At 37.4% G+C, this 18529-nt stretch overlaps 2 protein-coding genes across 6 annotated transcripts; one reads left to right on the top strand and one right to left on the bottom strand.

Moving 5' to 3' along the window:
• Positions 1-91: 91 nt before the first annotated feature.
• Positions 92-8651, top strand: LOC113276054. 3 transcript variants are annotated; one of them, XM_026525648.1, is made up of 5 exons: positions 92-923; positions 4178-4228; positions 6208-6843; positions 7263-7560; positions 8384-8651. In XM_026525648.1, exons 1-5 carry the CDS (start codon positions 345-347, stop codon positions 8413-8415), a joined length of 1596 nt encoding a protein of 531 aa, XP_026381433.1. In that variant the 5' UTR covers positions 92-344; the 3' UTR covers positions 8416-8651. The 3 variants fall into 3 exon arrangements, with proteins under 3 accessions (XP_026381433.1, XP_026381434.1, XP_026381435.1); XM_026525650.1 differs by lacking the exon at positions 92-923 and adding an exon at positions 1922-2695; XM_026525649.1 differs by lacking the exon at positions 4178-4228 and having other exon boundaries at positions 93-923.
• Positions 8652-8713: 62 nt separating this feature from the next.
• Positions 8714-16636, bottom strand: LOC113276053. Of its 3 annotated transcripts, none has more exons than XM_026525644.1 (14): positions 13535-16636; positions 13335-13463; positions 13035-13223; positions 12888-12937; positions 12105-12778; positions 11699-11911; positions 11402-11515; positions 11123-11262; positions 10809-11024; positions 10349-10624; positions 10056-10206; positions 9821-9954; positions 9483-9569; positions 8714-9380 (listed from the first exon to the last, which is right to left on the bottom strand). In XM_026525644.1, the coding sequence occupies exons 1-14, from the start codon at positions 16250-16252 to the stop codon at positions 9294-9296; spliced, it is 5178 nt and encodes a 1725-aa protein (XP_026381429.1). In that variant the 5' UTR covers positions 16253-16636; the 3' UTR covers positions 8714-9293. The 3 variants fall into 3 exon arrangements, with proteins under 3 accessions (XP_026381429.1, XP_026381430.1, XP_026381432.1); XM_026525645.1 differs by having other exon boundaries at positions 10056-10203; XM_026525647.1 differs by having other exon boundaries at positions 11123-11256.
• Positions 16637-18529: the final 1893 nt, after the last annotated feature.

The following is an 18529-nucleotide window of genomic DNA, read 5'->3' as shown; positions in this document are numbered from 1 at the left end:
ACTTGGTCCAGAGGGCAAACAAGTCCACGTAGCTTTAGAGAAATGGAGTGCAATTTGTTTGCAAGAAGGGTCAGAATGTAAAAAGTCTCCGGTGAAAGATTCTCCATCCTCTCTGTACTACAGTACAATACCAAATAAACAGCAAGAAATAACTCTCAAATTATCTCTGATTCTCTTTCCTTATATATTCCAAGTATCAAATACAAAACCCCATCTTTGAGCTTGTGTCAATCTCCTTATTTACAGAAAGGGTATATAAAGGGAATTCCATATTTCATTGAACAACCGGACAACCTTAAGTTGCATTTCTGTTCTTTAGACTAGATTCGTTGGGCAACACAAAAATGGAGTTTTTCACAACCGTTAAGGCTGTTAGATTAAGAAGCCATCTCCGAAAATACTTAGTTGCGGAAGAAAACGAGAAATCAATTCGGCAAAGTCGTCAGGGATCGTGTAGCCAAGCTAAATGGACTGTCGAGTTGGTCGAAGGAGACAGTCGAGTAATTCGTCTAAAAAGTTGTTATGGTAAGTACTTAAGTGCAACAGATAAAGACTATGTTCTTGGCATGACAGGTAAAAGAGTTATTCAAGCTGAATCAAAGAGCAAATTCGATTCATCAATTGAATGGGAACCATCAACCGATGGTTTCCAAATGAAACTAAAATCATGGTCTGGGAAATATTTGAGAGCTAACGGAACTGCACTGAGAGGTGCTATTACTCACGATGCTTTGCACGAATCATCTAATAATCATGCGCACCATTGGTTAATTGAGAAGGTTGATGAGTTAACAGAGAATAATCAGAGTTTTTCGTATGAATGTGAATCTCCAACGTTATCATCTCATTCTTCTTTTTCTGAAGTTGATTCGCCAAAATCTCCTTGGTCAACTATGGCTACTCCAAAATTCTCTTCCGCACAGGTTTGGATCCAAACTTGTTCTATATTTCTTTCTTTCTGTTCTCTAATTGCTAGCTTTTTATTTAATATTCAATGAACACCGCTAGGAAATTAATTTTTTGAAATAATCATAGACAAATAAAACAATGCAGATGGGCTGTACTGGCTGGTTACAAAGTTGCACGTAGTATTCAGGATGGCTAGGCTTTTAATAAGTATTCAATGCCCCCATTTCAAAAAATTTGTGAATATCACCATTGCATAGGTTCACATACGCGAATGATCTATATAGGATAATAAAACAGAACGGTGTACGTGTTTGTCACACCCAGTAGATATGCCATGGGTTTACCTAACAAAAATATATGGGAGGCAACTCGCAACATCATCGACTTAGTCCACCAACTTCATTTTAATGTAAACAAATTCCACGAGGCCACGGATACAAATCCTTTTCAGGAAAAGTCTTCACCAGAATCAAAGGTTCTTGAATGTATTCTTTGAAAGAACATGGCATGATTTCTTTGGTGAGAAGCGCGTGATCGTGTTGATTATTATTTGATTAGCATGCATAATGTTTGATCTGGTGGTCACCAAATCATTTTGTCACTGCCATATTCCAACCATGGATAATCTAAAGCTCTGAACTTGTTACTTCTACTAGGTATAGTTGATGTTATTTTTTTTGTTTGTTTTCTTAAAGCCAACTGTCTATTTTTCAGCATAATAGAAGAAATTATGGTCGTATTAATGTGATCCTTCTAGTAAGTCACAAGACATAGGAGGCTTACATTTAACTAGAATTTCCGTTTTCTCCTTGCATTAAAGCTAAAGCTTATTCCACAAATCATCATTGCTCATGCTGAGAATCTTCTGAACCTGTCTGACTCGACTCGGAATTCAATGCCGCGTTTAGAAGAATCCAAGGAATTTTATAAGGCGAAGAATAATTGAACGTACACTATTACAAATCACCACCTTGATAGTGAGAGACCGAGTTTGTTAAGTCAAAACTCAGAATCCTACGCCATCCCGAAGTTTCCTCTTTTTAAAACTCAGAAATCTTCTGTCCCTCTCTGCTCTTTCTCTTTCTCTTTCTCTCTAGTGTAGACACAAAACAAGAAGAAACAAACAGACACCATTTTCCCTTAAACCCAAGAATCAAAATCCAAAATCCACCTTTCTAATCCATTTTTTTAATGGAGTTTTTCAGAAAAGCAAAAGCAGTTAGATTAAGAAGTCACTTAGACAAATACTTAGTATCAGACGAAAACAAAGAAAACATAAGACAGAGTCGGAGACAGAAATCATCATCAAAATCAAAATGGTTTGTTGAATTTGTAGAAGACAATAGCCAAGCAATACATCTTAGGAATATCTATGGCAATTATCTAACAGCAAGTGATAAACCGTTTCTACTTGGTATGACTGGAAAAAAAAGTGTTACAAGCTGAATCGAAAAATAAATTTGATTTGTCAATTCAATGGTTTCGAATTAGAGATGGGTTTCAAGTTAAGTTAAAATCATTTGAAGGGAAATTCTTGAGAGCTAATGGTGCTACACCACCTTGGAGAAATACTGTTACTACTGATATCATTTCAGATAATTCTGCTACTAAAGATTGGGTTTTATTCGATATTGAGACCGTTGATGGTGATGAGAATGATTTAGGATCAAACTTTTCTGATTTGCAATCTCAGTTATCAAGTCTATCATCATTTTCCGAAGATTTTACTGATTCACCTAAATCACCCTGGTCTACTATGGCTACTCCAAAACTTTCTTCTTCTCAGGTTTGATTAATCTTAATTTTATTTTAAATTTTTGATTAGTCTTGATCATAACTAAGAGAACCCCATTAGAGCTTATCATAGAATGGAAATTAGAAAGTAGAAAATCTTAAACTATATTGCATTAATGATTTTTATTTTATTTTTCTAATAAATAGTTTTAATTGATTAATTAAGACTAGATATCTTGAAATATACTAATATGATGCTGTTGAGATGAAGTTTGGACCAGCATTACATTGAAGATTATGATAGTAGTTTTTTAATGATCAATTGGGATTATGTCAGCTTGATTGAAGGAAAATACTGTTTAGAGGTTGGACCCAACAAATGCATGATATCTCAGTATGTGGAGCCTACATGAACAATATTCTCTACTAGAAAAATCGATAATCCTTCTGTCTTGGGACATGCATGTCTTGTGTTCAAACTAGAGAGTGTTAGGAGGGATTAACTTAAGAATAGACACGAATTCGTGTCTTGTCTTAAAAACTAATCCTATGTTTTGGGAGGAATTAGGCAGAAGACAGGGGCGTTTCTATAATCCTTTGGTGCATTCCGTTTAGAATTTTAGATTAAAGGTATTTTGCCAGAAGCTGGAGTACATAATCGAGCACTATAGGGAGAGATTAATCTAATTTTGCTCAGTTTAGTGGCCAAGTCATGTTTCCACAAAAGTTAGGCGTTATCCAAAAAGAACCCTACTATGCTCAAGTACTTCTACTTTGTGTACGAGTGGATTCCAACATTTACAGTTGAACATTCTTAACCAAATGATTTATTAGTGAATAGTCCTCTGAGATCTTGCATTCTCGCCCAGGATCGTATATCAATGGTTGGTTAGTCGTTAGAAATGTTTGCCGTTCACTTAATACTAATTTGCTTTACTTAGGAATGAGTAAACCTAAATTGTAAGGTGTTACTAATATGTAATGGAGTAATACCGAGATTAGAGTATAACTTTATCTAACATCCAATAACAAGTTTAGCACAGCACATGAACCACTTGACTATGATATTTCCTAGGTTGGTTTCCTAAATCATTCTAGGATAATGGTGTCGCGGCAATAATTGAAAGTGCCAAAATTAGATATGCATTGCAGTAGCATCTTTGACACTATTATTGGAACATTTAGACGTTCACATTCAACAACCACTAACATGGTTATCACATGTGCTGATGATCCAAAAACTGGGATTCGTGATATTGCGTGCGTAATCTTCTAAAAATGTGACCAGACAAACCACATCCGTCCATCAACAATGCATCCAAACGTCTGGTGTTGGCATTAACTTTTTTCTAGTTTAACGTCCCTATCGTTCCTCTGTACTCCCTTTGATTTCAACTTTAGGAAATATTTACTGTATTTTATTGAGTTTACGATTACAGTTACTCTCTTTTAAACTGTTTCTTCATTTCTTAGAACTTCTCTTTGCATTTCTTTCTCGGTAACAAACAACAATGTTTTTTTTTTTTTTTTTTAGACGATGGACCCAAAGATAAACTTCAACACTTTTACACCGACGTCGAAGAAGGTAAGATATCTCAAACACGATACTCAGAAGCCCCAATATTGGCTTTGGATTACACGTCGGTGTTCACTCAGTCGATTATAAAACTAAAAATAGCTTAGTTTATTAATCAAAAGCTTATCAAACCCAATTGGTATCATGATTTTGTCAAGAAAGAAAAGACCCGCAGTCCACCATTTACTTTCTTTATGGTTTCTTTCACTTGTCTCACTTTCTCACCTCCTTCTCATTTTAACATATTTTTCTCTTTTTATTTCCCCACGGTATAATCTCACTCATATATAACCATTAGATTTCCTCGAACTCAACATTACTAAGATAAACATGAGAGGAAACAAAGTGGAAAGTAAAAATCTTCCATAAATGAAGACTTTTCTTTGTACTATTCTGACTAGGGCTGAACATGGTGTCGGTTAACAACCGTTGGAAACCGACCAAACCAGACCAATAAGCAAGAAACCGAACCAAACCATTTAGATTTGGATTGGTTTGGTAAAAAAAGTTGAAAAACCGACATTACTGGTTTGGTTTTGGTTTGACCTGAAAACCGAACCAAAAACCATTGGGGAACCGATTAATTTTTAAACTTAGTTTCTACCGTCGATTTAAAAGTATTAGATTCTACCCATTGATTTAGAGGATAAATAGAAACCCTAAATCTAATATTTCATTATGATACTCTCCCTCTTTCTCTTTATCCTTCTCTCAGCCGCCTGCCTTCTCCACCCCCAACAACAGCTGCTGCTACTCGACTTTTTTCTTCCCGTCTTCCTTCTTTTTTATTTGTCAATAACTAAATTAAGATATATTATATATCTTCTATTGATCTCTAGAATTAGAGTAAGCTTTAACTATTCTTGATTTTTTTTTTTGTCTGTTTATTTGTGTAAACCAATACTATCGGCAACTACGATTTTTTTATCTGTAAATTTGTGTATTTTTTTTTTGGTTTGACATAATTATTGGTTAACCAAAAACCACTGGGACAAACCGAAACCCACTGGAGCCATTTGGAAACCGAACCAATGGTTAATGGATTGGTTTGGTTTAGATTTTTAGAAACCAATAATATTGGTTTCGGTTTTGGTTTGGCTAGAAACCGAACCAAAACCGACCATGAACAGCCCTAATTCTGACCATACGTCATCACACATTCAACAGCCCTTGTCCTCCCGGCCCTACTACCTTCTTCAATCCACTCGTTTTAGACCCTAGTTAGTAACTCCGGATACGCAGTGGAGTTCGGGGCGACATAGTATGGGAATTATACGGATTCGGATGAATCGGATTCGGTTAAAATCCGGTCAACGGTTCGTTATTCAGCAGTAGTTCGGAACGGTATACATACGCGTGAAATTCGTTTTATAAATGCGAGTTCGGTATCGAAAATTCGGCATGTATAAAATTGATAAATAATACATTTTTAAGGTGATTTGTAGTAGAAAATATAATTACGCAAACTATTATGATTATATCTATAATACAGTACGAATACATCAGCAACAATTGAGCAGCTCCTTGGTTGGAGCCTTAGTTTGGACGTCTGGTGTCATGGGTTCAATTCCTTTTGACATCATCTTTTTAGTTTCATCTCTACAAGAGAAGCGAATGGGCCCTATCACTGGATCGGTTGTTGACTCAGTCAGTGGCTCGAGTTCACTGATCCGACAGCTGTCCGAACTAGTTGACCGAACAGTACGTGGATCCGAATAATTCGCATATAATCCGTTATTCCCATATAGTGCGCGAACCCTGTTCGGTGTTGGGATAGTTCGGCCGAATAGAACGCTGTTCGGTGATACGTTCGAATTCGGGAATGATTCGCGAATCATTCGCCGAATTACTAACTAGGTTAATCTAGACCCTGCCTTTAAATCCCCATAAATTAAATTATTCATTCCATAGAAAACAAATCAAAAATATCTCTGATTTCTGAAAAAGGTATAAAATTTGGTGATCCTCTTGTTCTTTTGTATTCGCAGTTCGGAATGGAATTATTTCACAACGCAAAAGCAGTGAGATTACGAAGCCACCACGAGAAATACTTAATAGCAGAAGAAGATGAAGAAACAGTAACACAAGACAGAAACGGATCAACAAAAACAGCAAGATGGGTTATAGAATTCATAGATGGAGGTGATTACATAAGATTAAAAAGTTGTTACGGCAAATATTTAACGGCATCAAACGAACCATTTTTATTAGGTATGACTGGCAGAAAAGTGACACAGAGCTTACCGAGGAGACTAGAGTCATCTATTGAATGGGAACCGATAAGAGATGGATATCAGATTAAATTGAAAACTAGGTACGGGAATTTCTTGAGAGCTAATGGTAGTGTGCCTCCATGGAGAAATTCAGTTACTCATGATATTCCTAAAAGAAGTAAATCTCAGGAGTTGTTGTTATGGGATGTGGATATTCTTGAGATTCAAGTGTTGCCTAAACCTATTCAATCAGTATCAGTTATACCGAAACAAGAATATCATCAACAGCAACAGCAGAATCATCTTGATGATGTTGTGCCTTCTCAACAACCTCCTGATTCTCCAGTCAAATCTACCCCTGATTCTCCACCTTCTCCAGTCAAATCTACCCATAAAGTTTCTAGACTTGAGGTAAATTTCTGATTCTTGGTATAGCTGCTTTTAGCTTATATTCATTTATATATATATTTTTTTTATTATGAGCATGCTTAATTGGCTTGCTACCTGAAAATGCCGTCCCAGACAAAGATTACTAATTAAATACTCTGGTGCAAATGGGATTCGGACCCAGAACTTGTGGTAACACTCTGGTGCAAGTGGGATTTAAAACTCAGGCCTCTTAATAGAACTGCCAAGTGCTTGACTTACATAAAACTGTTGGACACTTTTTCTCTATTTTTTTTTTTGCTTTTAATATGATTTGAGCATGTGGATTAGGTGGTCTTTTCATTCTAAGTTTATGATTATGGGTATTGGTTATTTGTTGTTTGATTTTGAGATAGGGTTTAATGATTTTATACCTTTTTTGTGTTCTTTGTTTTTTTGAGCAGTCAAATGATTCATCTGTGAGTTCTTCGGCTTCAGTGCACGTGAAATCAGATGGTAGAATGATATGTTTTCGTATAGCTAATGAAGATGGTGATGACATTGAAGAAGAAGAAGGTTCATTTACTTTTAAGGGTAATGGAGTTGAGGAATTAACTCTAAGGTTAGAAGAAGAAACAGGACTTGAAGATATAATGGTGTGCACTAAAAGTGTATTGAATGGAAGACTTTATCCTATGCGATTACATCTGCCTCCTAATAATGCTACCATGCATGTTGTGGTTGTTCAAGCTTCATCAAAAGGTAAATAATGAACTTATTTTCGAGTTAAAACAATGTCAGTGAGAAGAATTTTTGCTTGCTAAAACATTTGACTTTCGCTGCATGGATGCATTTGATCTAAAATTTCTGGCTGTGATAAAAGAACTTGGGATCGTCGATCTCTTCCTTCGAGATTAGGATAAGTCGATGTGTCGATGATATACTTCCCGATGTCGAGTTCCAAACTTTTGTAGGCTTATAATGCATTTCTACTCCCTGTACATTAGACCTCTGCAAACAATGCTATAATTACAAAAGGTGGGTTAGAATCCATGTATTATGGATGGTAAGGCAGTCCCCAATTCACTGTTTAACGAACACTACTTGCATCTATATCGCTCTAGTGAAATTGAGTTCATGTTATTGTGATTAGTCTTCCATGGTTGATATTGTTGAGATTTTGTACTGAATTTACTCTATGATGCACTTTAATGAGGAAATGAACTGCAAAGCATTTACAAGTTCTGTAGTCGCGTCTTTATTTCTTCACTGAGTTGATCGAACTGGTTTCTGAATGTATGCCTTTCTGAACCTTTACTGAGATATACTTCTATTCTGCCAGTGAAAGTCACTCCACTACCATATGTAGTCTAACTTCAAGACAATTTGAAAGATTGTGTGGTTGAGTATCTTTTTCATTTTTAAGACTTTTAAATATTAGAACTCGTTCGGCATGCCATATGAATAGACATCAGGTTCTATGAAAAATGTTGCTCATAAATTTTGGCTGGCAAACATAGACTGAATTATGTTTTGGCTGACCTACTAGTTTCTGATCTTTTTTTTATTTTCTTTTTTGTAACAGCTGCAAGAGATATTAAGCCAGGCCTACTATGAAAACATGTGATCAAGTTTCCACTTTGTTCAAGGCTTGCTAAAGAAAAATGAGAAGAAGTATTGGTGTTTGTTAGGTTAAGAGTTTTTTACTCTTTTGAGCTGTACACTTGTATAATCTTAGTCTTGATTGTTTTCCCATTAGATTTTGTTCAACTGTGTGGTAGTGAATTTATAAGAGTTTCAATGATCATGTGGATACCGATACCGATCTTTATAAATATGATATATTTTCAGTACTTGGCTTTCCTTTCATGTGCCCAGAAATGCCTGTTACGAACTTGCAATGAGAGACCATATATGCTCAAAAAAGTAATGCTTATATTGTCTGCAGTACATACTAAACGTAAAGTTTAAGAACCAAAACAATACATTTTGGCATTATCATCATCATCCAACATTTGAACTTACAGTATTCAGACCCCCTAAAGATGAGCCCTAATAATCTCTATGCACAGATCCAGCTCCAGCAGAGGACTAGGATTTCTTCTTTTGACTGTTTGTATATGACTGACGTAATCAGCCACAATTTCAGAAGTATATATCTCGTTGCAAATCCACAAGCTGCTGCTAACCATTATAATATTATTGCTTCTTATTCTTCTCTGAATCATATTCATCAGCTTATACCTGTACTCTAACGACTGACAATTTTTGAAGAGAAAGACCTATTTTGCTATATTGGCTTTCAAATCTCCAACACCTACTACTACCTTTTTCAAAATTGTAGACTGCTTTCAGCGAACATTGCAAGTCCTGGGTAAGTGATTACAACTGAGGATTGGGATCACCATGTTTGACAGAATGAGTACTAGCACAGTGAACTACACAGTAACAGCAACCCCAGTAGAGAGTATAATGAGAGATTCTCTAGGTATAAGCTAGTTCATAGCTTCAAAGAAAAGAACCTGAGGTTGTAAGTGCCCTCTTTCACACATGAGAATAACATCATCCCATCCACCAATTACCTGAACAAAAATTATAGTAGACGTAGACGATGAAAATGTGATACCTGAAACTCTTAATTCAATTAAAAGAAACAAAAAAGGAAATGGAACACGAAACTATACCTTGACAGTTCTGTCATCATACATTGTCCACCGGTCTTGCTCAATACTGTATGCAAAGCAGTGATAATGTTGGCCATAATAACATACCTACAGAAGACATGACAATTTCATGAACCCAATATGAAGTAGCTTCTTATCTAGAAATGTGTAGAGATAGGTGCTAGGAAAGGACACAAGTTCGAGCTCAGCAAAGAGATCTAGAAAAATAGGGCAGCAAGGAACTTCGAATTTGCAAGGATGCAGAGATGATCAGAATGGTCAACAAAAAGCTTTCATTTTGTTTTTGTTTTATAATTATTCATTGTTTTGATGCGTTAAACAAAATTTGCTACTCATACCACTGAAACTAGACGGTGTTTGTTCCCTGGATCCAGCCCCCGAAATAGGACAGCAACATCTAACTCAGTGGTTAGAGCTGCCACCGTTGCCTTTATGTCATCTGCGCTCTCAGACGTATCCTGCCAACCAAGCACTGAGACCGTGGAAATAACTTAAACTCGAGGTTGCATAGCAAGAAATCAAAAACAAAATTTCAAGGAGCAACTGATCACTTCACAGTTTTGATTTACTAACCTGCTGTAAACACATGAGGTGGAGTTGAAAGAAAGTGATGGATGTAATTAGGTTTTCCACAGCCACCAGACTCTGGGTCACATGCTAACTGGTGATTCATCTCTCCGATATTCAAAAGCTCATCAAGAGAGCTGTCCGCACACATAATCTGCTGAAATAAAGTTTGCTTATTAATTAACCTTTAGAGACCTATAAAATTTTGAAAAATATATTAATAATCTTTAACTTATTCACCAATGAAATGACAAGTTTTCTATATAAGGGCGAAGCACATCTAAGAGACTAAGGGATACCTTTGCTGTTCGAAGAGCACTAGCATTGACGTTGTGAAAGAATGAAGTGTACTTCATATGTTTCGACTCCAACTTACAATTGTAGCAACTCATCTGCTCAAAGATGTTCATCCCAAAAAGAGAATGTGCAATGCAAGCTTTGGTTGCACAGTCCCAAGACCCATTGCAATTGCTTTCTTCACATTCAACATCAAATTCACTAGAATCAGATGTAAATGACCTATGAAGGCAGTTAAAGATTACTGCCAATACTTCAGAGGCATCATTCATCTGTGCCTGTAAGTTGTCAATAAGTGTATCAGCTCTATTTTGATTAAATAGAAAACAATGGTTTAACGATCTTCAGTCTTAATTTCAGATTTCTACGACTGCAAAATGAGTGATGGAGTCATTGATACAAGTAGAAAAACAATCTCGGTACAATGGATAGACATATTATTACATAATAATTGGCATTTACCTCTTGAAAGAAATTACTATCTGGATACAAGTTGCTAAGAGCAACTCTCAAAGAGGTAGGAGCAACTGCTTCAGTTCGCTTATCGGTAGATGCCGTGCTTAAAGCCATAAAAATTTCATATAGTGCACATACAGCACAAGGATCCCCAACATGAAGATGTGATAAAATTGATTTTCCTAAGAACTCTTCGCGAAACCGTTTTAAATGCCATAGTGACTGCATTTTCACAACAAAAATCTTAAGTGCAAGGTAAATATAGAAGCGGAAAATTACATGAAAGAAAGTCGAAAGGGTAACTTCTGGAATGTGCTGACCTGTATGATGACATTCAAAAAACAATTGTATTCACCAGCTTCATTTTTTAATCCTGTTCCCAATACATCCGTTCCATTTAAGCTGCCAAAAATGATTTCACCTTGTGAAACTCTTAACTCATCTGATGCTGTGGCTGTTTCTGGAAGCAACACTCTTGGTCAGTGAGACTGTTCAACAAACATCAAACAAGTCTTCCACCCTTCCAGATAGGTACAAAACCGAAAGCTTAACAAGAAAAAGCATGAAAGGGAAGGGACGTGTCTCGGACTATAAAATACCAAGACTTTGACGGACGGCTTTCTTAAGGTCGGCCTGGAACCTTTCCTCGTCATCTTCTTCAGCATGCAGTTCCCTCAGTGATTTTGCTCCAGTATCTACAAAACATGGATCACCTAATGGAAAGCATAAAAGTATCAGATTTTTTATTAAAAAAAGAAGAAGATGATGTTGGCGTCATAAACGAGATGAAGATCTATAAGCTCAACCTTAGATACTGCACTGTTGCTAAAGTTTGAGAGGTTAAAGCAATTTAAAAACAACACATGTACAAAACACAGAAGTTCAATACTACTTACCATTACCAACATGAGTCCTCTGATCCCCTGCACCAGCATTATCTTTGATGCAACCTTCATTTTGCGAACTTGTGTCACGAATACCTTTATCAGAAGACAAGGATCGGGAACTTCCTTCAACAACACTGGTAGAGCTGTTACGCCGTCTACGTTGTCTTCCCACCCGGCGCTCAGAAGGCAGAAAACCATTGTTGGGAGATCCACTGTTGAGGACTGCAAAAATGAAAACAACCAATCGCAAATACTTCAAGTAAATGAACTTACTTCACGAATAAAAAATAATCCAAATTAAATCAAATCATGAATGCCACATAATAATAATAATAATAATAATAATAATAATAATAATAATAATAACAATAATAATAATAAGCCACAATCTACACTTAATTGAAGGGGTGTTAACCTTGCTCAACTCTGATTTGAGATTGATTATTTGTTCTTTTAATAGTGTGGGCAACTGAGCTGGCAGAGGCTTCTGTAGAAACCATGGTCCCATTTGTACTGCTTATAGAGACACCTAATGAATCTATTGCTAAATAAGGAATGCCCACCGAGGGCTCTTCAGAAGGTTCACGCAAATTTTCAGGCTTGCTATCAGAGACAACCCAACTTTCAGAAGTTAGGACCATGTCACACCCCATGGAATTCTCTCTGGGATTACTATGTTCAAGTTCCTGATTATCCACAGAGAAGGGACCAGAAGAAGATGCCCCATGGTCAACCCTGCCCCAACTATCACCGGAACCACCATTGCACGGAAAGCTTACTGGCTTACGGTTTCCCAACTTCTCGGAAGCATCTAAATCATAGACAATAGGGTTCAATTCAACAGAGAATTCCGCTGCCACACTATCTAGCATTCTTCCACTTTCCTTCTTATTTAATTCAGCCAAGTGCTTCTGTTTGGCCTCATTCTCGATTCTCCTTTGATACTCCAGAGTTTCTTCAAGCTTTCTTTCCTCCGCTTCAAGCTCAAGTTGACGCCTATAATCTTCTTCTTCTTGTGATAAGCCATCACCAACAACACCAACTACGATCTCTGAATCCGGTTGACTATCATTGGTAACAGGGAAGTGACTGCATCAACATACAAAACAGTAAAAACAAGGAGAAAGACGACCAACTAACAAGTAAACGATGAAAGAACTTTGCATTTATTGAGATGGTAGGAGTAAAAATTACGCACGTCTTCTCCGCAGTTATTTTGTGGGGAAGCTGCTCACTACCACTACTTGCCTACAAAATTAAAGAAGCAATTAGCCACCATATAAAAACAGACACAAAGGGTTAATATGAACCCCCAAAAGGATATAGAGCCAGACCCAATAATAACCTTTAGATTCTTAGCTTTTCTGTGATCCCTGTTCTTTTTCTTATCCTTCATCTTCTCTTGGTTATGTTTAGAATCACCGCCTTTGTGATTACCCTTTTTAGAATCAAGTGCAAGTTCAGCTAAAAATGCTTCTCTTGCAACTTCAGATCTCTCGGTAGCATCTTTGTCAACTAGTTCTTCCAAATGTGCCTGGAAAAAGAGAGATGGAAATGGAAATATGTTAGCTACGTCGATCCTGGAAAGATGATGACAAATGAGGGTAAAACTTAAGGGATCAACAGACTGGTACTGCGTACAGACCCGCATGAATGACTTAACAAGAGGCAGAATAATCGCCCGAAAATCGTAGGAAGACAAGGGTCCAAGCTTAAGCTCTAACTGTTGCATGCCTGTGACATTTCGCATGATCCTGGCATCAATTTTGCTGAGCTGCAGAAGAAGAACCAAATGAGATTAAAATGATGAGTTTAGCTGAAATGTACACCTAGTTACACACCCACCTCCACAGATAATTGTTCCTTCTGTCTCCGTAGTGCTACTTGAATGCAATTATCTGCTTGATGAAGAACATCGTACATTCTCCAGTCATCATCTTCTCCATAATCTGTATCACATAAACGAGTAGTAACACCAGAGAGAGTTTCTTCGTACCCAAATGGTGCAATACTCAAAGACTGTGCTTCTTTGAGAACACTTGATAGAGCCTCCAACTCGAACCCACTACCGACGGACATAACATCACTTTCTCTTTCAGTAAGTTCTTCTTGACGCTTGCGAACGACGGCCTCCAAACTACGAGAGGCAAATCTAGTAACATGCTCTCTTTTTTTAAGCTCTTTGAAAATGAGACTCTCAACTGCTTGTAAAGCTTCATCATAGCTCAAATGCTCACATTTCCTCTCACACAAGCCTTGTAAGAGGTAATGTTCCTTTTCAAGCATCTGAAGAAATTGTAATCCACGATGGGAGTTTTCTTCCCTCAGACGGATCCATGATGCAAGCTTTTCCCCACTCGAAGGGCCTGAGAAAATCCAGGATAACAGAGCACTGCTATCGAGTGGAAGACAATCGTCATTATCACTAAAGGGAAAAGGAGTGGCTGCTGCATCACCATAACTCATGGAGCAACCTTTCTCATAACCACTGCTAGTGATTTCGCTTCTAAATAAACGCTCCCCTAAAAAAAGAAATGATGAATCCCTGCTCAGAACAACTATTTCTTTGATTTCAGGTTCTTTAGCATCACTTGGTTTCTCATATGTTAAGCTGGCCTTATCAGGATATCTACTTAATCCGCAAGAATGAGAAAGTTCCTGCAAAAATTTGAGGACCTTGCTAAGTTGGGAAGCTCCCAAGAAACAAATACAGCGGGGTGTTTGGTCCAAACCAAGGTTTGAAAGCTGTGAACCAGGAACAAGTCTTTGAAGCTCGTCCATTGTGTATTGAATGACTTTACTAAGATGGCTTGCGGCGAGACATTTATGTCTAATAAGAGACTGGAACATAACGTGGATATTCTCAAGGAGTTTTGCGCGTTCAGTATCCTCGCATGTTGGCCAAGATTTTGTGACGGGGAATGATTTCAACCACCTAGTGTTGTCATATTCCTCCCAGCTGGAAACATTTTCATGCCCTCCGCTTTCAACTAAGCTTCCATTACAACACATTGCCGTCTGGTCACCATCCATTGTCAACTCCTTCTCCTCATCGGAATCCCATGTGTCTCTTGAGTACCAATTGTCAGTTGTACTGGCATTCCTCCTCTCGTCATCATCAACATCATCATCATCATTCCTGCTATAGTAACCACTCAAGAGTTTAGAAGATCGGCAATTTGATCGATCTTCAGCCATTTTGAAAGCAACAGAAGAATCAACGGGTTTCCATGAGCCATATTGAAGCATCCTAGTCCAATCAGTGTCAACTTCTTGAGGCAATACCGACTGCAAATTTGGAGAGAGGCTACCCATATGCTCCCTCACCACATGTTGCATATGTGAATCACCATCAGTAAACTTCTCACTGCAGCAGCAGCACACCCGGAACTTCCATGTCTTCTTATCCTGCGCAAATAACAGGGCTTCTAACAAAGTCTCTAGCATCAAACTATCCTTTGATGACCTGAAATGGGACTTGAGATCCTCAATATTCACATGGAGCAAACTTTGCTTCTTCTCAAGGGCCATTGAATCCCAAAAAGATTTAACATGATTCATCCTGTCTGAGAAGGATGCAATCTTCCGCAAATTTAAATGCTTACGTCGCACAACCACTTTGTGAGTCCCCAAAGATGAATCTATGTCTCTACCTTCATCATTCTCCGCAGGAAGCAAATCAGGTTTCTGTTGCAACAGCCTAGCAGCAGCTACACGTACTTCAATTTCCTTCCTTCTCTCCTCAGGTGTCTTAGTTGCTTTTTTGATCTCATTAGGCCGTCTAGCCTGAGCTAAACTAGCCTCCATAGGATCTTCGGTTATCCGTCTCACTGGAATCAACTGAAACTTTTCGCCCGTCCCGTTATTTAGATTCTTCATCCAATTTGAAATTGACGCAATGTTGGCTCTCTGAATAAGATTACGAAGTTCCTGTTGAACATAGTCTATCCGTTCCTCGGGTGTTAGTAATTTGTGCTGGTTCTCATCCTGCAAACTCTCCTTCACTGGGTCGATAGGATTCTGAATAGAGAGTGCCCTATCACACTCATGAATAATCTCATCATACCCTACCTTACTATCATTTACAGATTCTAACAGCAAATTAGCATAAAAATGAGCAAACTCAATTGAGTTGGGCGACAATGAAACAGCTCTTCTAGCAGACTCGATCGCATTCTTAATATGTCTTTGTTTCACATTTGGATCTTCAATTAAAGCAGCAACTTTAACACAAATAGTCCCTTGAATTCGATGAATTAAACCAATACTCTCATACCGAAGACTAGCCTCCTTCATAAGTCTTAAAGCCTTCGTATGATTCCCTCTTCGTAGTGCTGTTAGGGCTTTTTCACATTCAACTTTAATACAAGAAAACAATGAATCATCCATAACATTATAATTCTGCTCATTAGGATAACCTAGTGTTAACAACTTCTCATCTTCAATAACACCATCTTCAACTACCTCCTCTGCCGTTACTGAAACTACTGTTGTGGCAGAGGCAGAGGGCGCAGCTGAAGCGGGTTTGTGTCGTAAACCAGGGTTCCGTTTCTTATGCCCCATTTTGTGATTTTATACTAAAACCCTATCATTCTAACTCAAATTTCTTTGGATATATAGTAACAATTAAACTAAACAGAAGGAAAAAAAATACTTATCAAGTAATGGTGAGGAAAATCAAACCCATTGATGAATCTGTTTTTCTTGTCTCAATTTCTTCTCTGTCTTTGCTTGTTTCTCTCTCTCTCTAAAACCCTTAACTTCTTTTCTTTCTCTCTACCTAACAATAAGGTGAGATTGTTTTGGAAGTAAAGAATGAGAATGATATGTATTTTGATATTCCTTAATTAAATCCCATCATTAATGGAGTTTGAAGATTTGATAGAAGAAGAGAAGATACATAATCAACCTACAACACCCCCTTCCTCTCTGTAAAAGTTTTTGAGAGAGAAGAAGCCCAAAAGAGTGAAAATAATTTTTTTTATTTTCATTTATAGTAATTAAATGACGTATTTGTATACCCACCTTTTTATTGTTTTTTAAGATATACCCAATGCTAGGCTTGCCTATGCATTCTAGGGTCCACTAAGGGCACAAAAGAAAAAAAAAACCTCGGATTTGGCCGGCCGGTTTTTTCTCTCTTCTTTTTTTTTCTCTTTACGTTTTCTGTGCACATTGATTTGGCGTCAATTCATGGCGCTGAATTAAACAATTCCGCCTGATTTAGACAATCAATCACATCAACAACGACATGATCGTGTTTTAAACAGGAATAACAATAGGAATCGATCATGTTCAAGATTAAGAAAAGTTTATGTTCCAAAAACAGGGAATACTAATTCGACTGAAACCGGAAACCCTAGTGGCGTAGGTGCAACTCAGGAAGGAAACCGTTCTTATGCTAATATTGTTAAGAAACGAACTCATGTGATGTCTAGTATTGATGTGGATTCTTTCTCACATCCTCCAGTTTGTTCTTCTACAAGTGATATTGTTATTAAAATTACAAAGGATGCTATTACACGATCAAAAGAAGTTTGGAAGTTTAGTCTTGTTGGTCGTTTTGATTTTAAAATTCTTGGTGTGAAGTTTGAAGAAGTTAAGCATATTTTGTGCAATCAATGGAAGCTAACTGGACATGTCCAGTTTATTCCATGGATTAAAGGCTATTTTGTTATTAAAATATTTAATGAAGTTGATAGAAAATGAGTAAGCTATGAAGATCCGTGGAAAGTTAAGGAGCAAAATCTGAAGGTGATATGGACGCCTATGTTTGATCCTGAATCGGAGAAGGTTACCAGGGCTGCTGTTTGGGTGCGTTTTAAGCAACTTCGTCTTTAATATTGGGATGAAGAAATTTTATTTAGGATAGCTCGTGGTCTTGGTAAACCAGTTGCAGTTGATCCGAGAACCCTAAAGCATGAATATGGTTATTTTGCGACGGTTCTCATTGATATAGATTTTTCAAAACCACTTGGTAACATTGTTATTAATGATGAAGATTTGCCTGAAGGTTTTTACCTTGATTATGATATTTTGAATGAGACGGTTTTTTGTGATCATTGTAAATCAATTGATCACGTTGAGGATGATTGTAGAACTAAAAAATATAATGATTTGAAGAAGAAACATGATATTGAAGCTGATCCGGGGAGCGTGCGGCTCTTCACATGGAGATGGATGAGTTATAAAAACGTTTAGAGCACAATGAGATACAATAAAACTGATCCACCAAAGGATCCACCTGAAACATAAGTTGATAAGGCAAACAATACGCCACCGGAGAATCCAAAAGAAAATGAATTATTGATTGGTGGTGTAAAGGTTGCTGGTACCCGCACACTAATTCCAATCCCTTCGAACAATATTGTGGGAGATGATGCTCGTGTTGAAGATGCGGCACAAGATAAGTTCACGCCTGATTATGTTGGCACAAATGGTGCAGTTGCCTCAGTGCAGAATTTATGCGAAGTGGATGATGATGCTGCCACCACCAATGATGTTAGTTTGCATAAAGAAGAAGAAGAGTTGTTTGCATACTATGATGAGCAAAAAAGGATTGTGGATGAGTTTTCTAAGGCTGCTGATTTAGCAAGATTGAGCAAGGTTTGGCATTGCAAAAACTTCAAAAGGCGAGAGCTTTAATAATGGAGAAAAAAGATTCGAGGAGGAGAACCGTATTAGTATGGAAGCAAATACAGCTCAGACACAAGATGAGATGCAACAAGCCGTGGCACAGAGTACAGCTATAAATGTTGAGGTTGTAGCCACTGGTGATCTACCTACAACATACATTATGGAGCCAGCAGATGAAGATGGTTTTAGCTCCTCTGCTAAAAC

This window comes from Papaver somniferum, chromosome 4 (genome assembly GCF_003573695.1).
Source record: "Papaver somniferum cultivar HN1 chromosome 4, ASM357369v1, whole genome shotgun sequence".
NCBI lineage: Eukaryota > Viridiplantae > Streptophyta > Magnoliopsida > Ranunculales > Papaveraceae > Papaver > Papaver somniferum.
The sequence above is the reverse complement of the archived record's forward strand: the minus strand, read 5'-3'. Positions and strand labels throughout refer to the sequence as shown.